The sequence below is a fragment of the Athene cunicularia genome (genome assembly GCF_003259725.1).
Source record: "Athene cunicularia isolate RWA chromosome 3 unlocalized genomic scaffold, athCun1 chr3_part1, whole genome shotgun sequence".
In the NCBI taxonomy this organism is placed as follows: domain Eukaryota; kingdom Metazoa; phylum Chordata; class Aves; order Strigiformes; family Strigidae; genus Athene; species Athene cunicularia.
Window position 1 is genome coordinate 21457860 of NW_020799097.1, and position 7183 is coordinate 21465042.

At 34.5% G+C, this 7183-nt stretch overlaps 1 protein-coding gene across 2 annotated transcripts in view; it reads right to left on the reverse strand.

The window, feature by feature from the left end:
• Positions 1–1257: 1257 nt before the first annotated feature.
• Positions 1258–7183, reverse strand: part of ACP1 (acid phosphatase 1) — a 19114-nt gene continuing 13188 nt past the window's right edge. For both annotated transcript variants that reach the window (XM_026846357.1, XM_026846356.1), the window contains exons 4-6: positions 5841–5902; positions 3446–3551; positions 1258–2574 (exon numbers count right to left, since the gene is read on the reverse strand). In XM_026846357.1, the coding sequence (XP_026702158.1) occupies positions 2497–2574; positions 3446–3551; positions 5841–5902 (246 nt within the window). In that variant the 3' untranslated portion in view covers positions 1258–2496. The remainder of the gene's footprint in view (positions 2575–3445; positions 3552–5840; positions 5903–7183) is intronic.

Below are 7183 nucleotides of genomic sequence, written 5' to 3' on the forward strand. Positions count from 1 at the left end.
GGGGGGGGGGGGAGAGGGTGAAGGAAGAGTCAGTTCTGTATTTTTTTCATTCAACAGTACATTTTACATGAGTGATATTTTAAACCTGTAAGAGCTTAGTTGTATGTATGGCACACAATTGGTGTATGGATCCTATATTCACTGGTCTTCTCACAACCCAAATAACAGTACCGTGCAACTGTCCTTCCTGACGGCAATTCCTTTCTGTATTCTTGTATTCTACAAATTCTTTTAAAATACAATGGTGCTCTCCTTCCCGTCCTCCAAGAGAAACCAAGGATCGAACCAATCAATCAGCTTTTTCCTCCTAGTAGAGCTAATGAATTATTTAGCCAATATTGTTAAAAATATACCTGAAGGCTGAAAGTTTTAACATCTGAATTTAACACAAAGAGTTTTGACTTAGTATCACTATGCAGAAGACTCCTAAGCCTAGTGAAGGTAAATAACCATACCCTTTTATCTCTCTTCTGTTACCCCAGCAGCTCAAAGATTTAAGAGTTTTCAATCTTTAATATATAAGAAACTATAGGTTCATTTCCTATTTGGCCATGAATGGGAAACCAACACATTGCCAGTCTTCCGAGTTACTTTTACTTTCACTGTAATATTTTAAATGGTCATTCTGGCATAGAATAACAGTGGATTATGCCTAAATACTTTCACTTCTGATGTTAGTGCATAAAAGCACATGTAAGATGGTTTGTCCCTAATTGCCCATCATTTTCCCTTATTTATTTTGTCAAAGCATTCATAAAAGAAATGGAAAATATTTTTTTCCAAAGTCAGTGCTTGATCTGACCTGAAATATTGTATACATTACTCTTTGTCCCTCAAGTGAAACAGCTATTAACTTGCAAATTCCTAGCTTGTTCTTTAAAAGTCAAAACTTGGTACTGCGATAATGCACCAAGATCCTGACTTCTGCATTTAAGTGTTCCATCTACCACTTCCCTTTTTGTAAGCAGGTTCTTAAGCTTTCTGTCTGATTGAAATTCTACCACAAAACGGAAACCTCCCTAACACAAACACAGCTGTTCTACAGCAAGAGTCCCAGGAAACTTAATCCCCATCGTGCAGGCTGCAGCACACGCAGATTGACACCAGGATTCCTCCCTCCCTCCCCAGGAATACCAGGCTCCTCTTGTCAAAATGCATTCCTCTCCCAGAAGGCAGAGCGAGTGACATACAGAGGCTACTCTACTAGTTTGGAAGGCAGAGGCAAAACCAAGGGTAAACAATAAGAAAGCAAGTTTTACAGATCCAGTTTTACAGATAATGTAGTAATGCTTTAACATACCAATGTTGGTATTATTCAGAGTAAGAAAATTATCATGGTATCAAGTTACCTTACTTATCACAGTACATTTACATTTCTAAAGGCAGAAATGAAGGCTGAGGTCCAGACAGACAGGCATGGATTTTTGCAAAACATCCAATTTTTTGTCCCAGAGCAGAACTTTCTACTTATTATCTGCCTGTTAACTTTATATTACAGATGGACTGTCTTCAGTTTGAACTATACTTTCAGACAACACTTTTGACAGGCTATCCATTCTCCTGAGTAAATCTGAAAGTACTGTCTGACAGCACATAGGAACACCGATTATAGCAAATTTCTCACTGATTATATTGCATGGATGAGTATTTTACTACTATGAGATAAAAAAATGAAATTTCATATTTAGGCTTTTAAGCTGAGCTGTTTTGTCCTCAAACAAACTAAATGCTATGTTACATGTGCTTTTATCAGTGTGCTAGAAACTGACCACAGGACCAAAGGAAGACTAGGCAGAGAAGTCCTATTAACATCAACCACTATTTCTGAAATGAGTTAATCTTTATTAGTATAAAAAGGTACTAGAACAAAAATTACTTCTTCTTTGACTGAGATTTAAACTGATACACAAACCCATTTTCACAGGATCCTGATCACACACACAGATTTTGCTTGCCTAAGCTCTGAAACAGTGCTAAGAGCAACATCTGTCTGGGGGTAGCCAGTTCTTTTAGTCTAGCAGGCTTTCAATATGAAACAGCTCCAGGCCAAAGGCTGTCTAATGATACTAGGATGACACTGCTATATTATCATATATGAACTATTATCTCACTGACTCCCATTGAGAGCTGACTGAAATTAACTCACTAAGGGCACAATGAGAAGACCTCAGTTTAGTTAGTATAGCCTATAAAGAAGCAAGATGTTACTTTCGCAATGCTTGTGAGAAAGCACTGGAAGAGTTTACAGATAAATTTATTCTGAACGATATACAATATTATTACATTGATGTGTGACAAAATGGTTGATCACCTAATCCAATTAAACCTTTGCTATATTTTTAATTAGATGACAAAAAAGCTAAACCATAAAATTAAACTGAAACGGTTCTGAACTTACTGAGGCATAATTTTACGATTTAAATACATCAATCAAGTAAACCTTACGTATTTCAGGAACAGCTAATTATTTTCCTTTAAAAATAAGATGATGACGCATTAATGAGACTTCTCCAAAAAAGCTTTACAGCATCTAACACACTGCTCGTAAACAGTTTCAAAGTCCTTTTCATTACCCTAGAAAAGAACAAAGGAAAAAGAATATGACTAGCAATACTAGCTCAAACAAAGAATTTTTGTAAACTAGTTTCCCGCTGTCAGTAATGGCAAATAACTGACATAAGTCAGTTGATAGTTTTTGCATATTTCCCCCTAATTTGAACTACCTGCAGCTCAAGAATTTCCACAGCCAAACACTGTGATTTTGTACTCAGTCCAGAATGAATTTTCCTTCATGTAATTTCTTCCATACACTTTTTGAACTCTTCTATGCCTTTTCATTTTTTCTTTATATACGCAGTAACCTGTTGAGTTTCAGTTTAATCAAGCACTATGCGGGAAAAAAAAACAACAAACCCTCTTTTTGTTTTGAACCCACGTCCCACTACCCACTAATGCCATTTGATATTCTCTGCTTCTTGGTTAATTATTCAGCTTTTCCCATGACATAAAAATTTTATAGAACTCTACTGCATCTTCATCCACTGCTCTTTCCTAAATTGATGAATCTTAACCTAATTGGTTGATCTTGGCTGATACTATTCTACTTCTTTGTTCATCTGTGTCCATGTTTTTGTCTCTATCTTTCCTGATTGCATCCTCTTTGCAAGGAGGCTGATCAACCACAGCTTCACCCAATATTGAAAATATATAAGCATTCTATTATTTAAATTTCAATAATTCTTATAAGCATAAAGACATGTTTTCCTTTCCTATCCCAATAATTTATATTCTTTTGTTAAGTCATTTTAAAAAATATGTTTACACTTCTCTTTGTATAACATCAGATTATATGTCAACAGATGTCAACTGTGGGATCTGGAAAGATTATATACACCACACACACACAATTTTTAATCAAGCTACCCAAAGAATTTCTTACACATACATAGTATGGATCTTCAATGATAAGTTGTTTCTGTGGATCGTAACTTCCAAGTAGTTCAATTTTGGCCTTGCAGTCTTTAATTTGGTTACTCTTCCTCTTCAGATCTCTGTAACAGAAAAAATGAATTTTTCTCATTAATTTTTCTTCCAAACTTTTTTGGCACCAACATGAGATGCTCATGAGTGTTTCTAGAGAACACAGGAAAGTAATACGCATCTGGACTCAGCTAATTCTGTGGACTCTATGCTGCTGCTTGGGTTTTTTTTGTTTCTTGTTGTGTGTGGGTTTTTTAAACTGAGTATGGAGGGCATATACGTGAACTTAATTCAGAGTATAAAAAAAGCAGTCAGGCACTCAAACTAAGGCTTAACAGAACTTTGTAACAGTAAATTAATCAACTCCTTCCCTCAAATCAATCATTAGTAACTTCAATATCCACCTTTAGCTTGTATTGAACAAAAATAACAGAAATTATTTTTATTTTTCCAGAATTTTGAGTGAGCTTCTCCCATCCATTCAAAATAAGTGTTTTATATTGGTATGCTGCAAGTTCTCTCAATACTACTTCTAGCTCATGTGAACTCCTACCACATTCAGTTAATAGAAAATGGTAGATTGGTGAGCAACACCTGCCTTCCCTTCGACATACTATGACATTTCATCAGTTGTAACATCCTCTTTCTTCTATATTGCCTCATATTAATAAAACATACTAGTTTTGAAATGGTATTTTCCCCACCTACTTACAAACGTCCATCCATTAGGCCAAATGTAGTTAAATTGTACCTCTCATCTTCAGATTAAAAGCAGCTTGTTACTATGATTTTCACAATGCTGAACACACAAAACATATTAAATTCTTTTAATATTACAAATCACTACACCAGATCATCACTTTACTTACCCAACATTAAAAGAAAGGCAAAAAACCCTGTAAATCCTTACATAAGCATAATCAATTTTAAGAAATTAAATTCTAATTATTAATTAATTCTGATTAAGAAATTAATTTCAGATAGTTTAAAAATAGCGGTAAGACCACAATGCTGGTTTTCCTTGAAGAAAAATCAGGATTCCTCTATCATCTGAGAAGTTATTGCTTGAATTTCCAAATTTTCAATAAATTCTCTAGCCTTCTATTATTAAAAAAATGCCTAAACGTTTCCTTCAAGGTTTTTGGCATACCACTTAATGAACAGGAGAGGGCCAGGGGGCTCTGGTACTAAGGAAAAGGGATGTCCCAAATCTTCCTTTTCTGATATGACAGGCACTCTTATCAACACCTGGAATCAGCTTGCCCTCCTAGTGCTATGAATAGGCATTCCCAGGCAAAATGGTTGAACTGGGTGCAAGTTTAAGGTGAAACTTAAATGTAGCAGTAGCAGTATCCCTATTACAGTTGTGATGTTTCTTCTGCTCTACAGCTCATATCATATAAATTGTTAATACAGAAGTTTCCATTTAAGAACTCAAGTTAAAATAGAAGCCTAGTCACGTCTTTGCCTGACACATTGTAATTAAGCTAAGTGTTCTATACCCTTCATTCATGAAGGCTGTTTTAAGAGGTCATTCAACACATTCTAGAAAATTCAACAAAATGATACCTATTTCAGCTACATAGTACCACTTTTAAAAGTCTTTACATGCTACTAATAGGTTTTTTGGGGGGGTCTGTTTTGTTGTCAGTTGTGGCGTTTTGGGGTTTTTATTGTTTTTAAACTAACTTTACAAGTCAGTCTTTACAAGCACTTTGACACTTTCAGTTTACTAAAGCTCAGCCCTTTAACCCCAATTATGAATATGTATGTAATTAAGTAAAATTGTTGCTAATGATATCCAAATTTTTACACTAGGCAGCTACTTCACCAAATCTTTCTAAAGCATGAATTGTCTTAAAATACACACTTAATTAGATTTCCCCCAGCTAACAACATTACTTATTTCAGAGCTCACTCTATTACTATTAAAAAAGAAAAAAGAAAAAACCCACACCATATTTAATCCCTTCCAAGTTTCCACAGCGTCTTTCAGATCCCATGCAATTAGAAAAACTTCGATCAAGACAGTACGTCCTTATTCTTAACTATACAGGTATCAGCTGCACATCTATAGCACAAAGCACACAAAATTTCCATGTCCTTAATCCTTGAGCAGCATGTAACACTAATAAACCATTGACTTCTATCTCATTAAACCTATCAGAAGTGAAGAATCCATCTATTGGGATACCATTCACACACACATACAAAAAAAAAAAACAAAAACAATAACCCCCAAACCAAAAAAAACCACCAAGACAAACTAAGCAGTAAAACATTGTATCTGTCCTCAGCATGACATATGAGACATCACTGCAGGTAATCCATGTGAATTTGTTCCATTTTTCATACGTTACCTTAGATTGCTCTCATCCATACAAAGTATATAATCAAAGGTCTGGAAATCATCTTTAGTAACCTAGAATTAAAAATATGTGCTTTAGTCTACAAACTGTGTCTGATTTATAAAAAGGAGGAAGAAAGTATTTTCAAATTTCCTAGTTCTGTATTAAAAGAGACACAGGTGGAAATAAAACTGTGTACCTTCATCAACTTTTACAAGAAGTTAAGGCATTTTAATATACTATGACATGACTTATCCATTTCTTCAAGTTTTCCACAAAAAAACAAGTTAGCTATTTTAACAATACCTTTTTTTTTTTTTTAAACTATCTCATGCATCAACTTAGAACAAGTGATATTTGTAACACTATCCAATTACTAAAACTAAAGCAGGTTTCCAGATGTGGAAACCATGCAATAAAAATGTAGACAAATGAATTTATTGATAGGAAAACAAAGTTAGGTAACCTGGAATCAGCTGCGATACTTCCAATCTAGAAATTTTTCATTACCAGAAAAAGATACCAGGTGAAATTCAAAGCTGAAGTATGATGTCATGAGTTACAACCTCCTAAAAACAAATGTATTCACAGTATTTTAGGCCATGTAAATTCATAAAATTTGTGGTCTGATGTGAAAAAATTTGGAATCTATTATGTATCTTCCTACCATCATACCATCTGTTCTTTTTCTTCTGTAGCTTACTGGCTCCTAAACATAAATATTAACTAAATTCCAAGATCCAAGTTCAGAGTCAGGCAGGCAAGTATTGCAGATAAAAATACTAACTTAAGTACTAACGTTATCTCAATTGGAATAAGGATAGCTGCAGATTTTTACCAGTATAATTATATTTTAGTTCACATTTAAGCCTTAGTTTGGGGTAAAATCTTCTCAGATCATGCTCACAATGCACAGTATGCTAGTATAAGATAATCTGAACCAAGTGTCTGTAATGAGGATGAATATATGGAATAAAATCTACAGTGCGTTCACATTAAGACTGCATTACATGCATAGTGCTATGTTTAGTATCATAACCAAGAAACTCGGGGAGTTTGTTCAGTAGAGGTTTTTCTGGCAGGTGTCTCTGGGAAGGATGGGCTAGAAAAGTGAGTAAGCAAGCAAACAGACAAAAAGGCAAAACAAACTATCCTCTAAGTCAGAGTTTTAACTTGTAAAAATTTACATATTTTAAAAAAGTTTTAGATTTAAAAAGAAATTTATTTTTTGACAAAATGCAAATAGATACTGATTAAGCTCCCATAACAAGGAGTAGGAAAAGACATACAGAAATGATCACCAGACTAAATCCATAAATGAAACACAAGGAGAATTAAAAGGGGGGGGGGGGGGG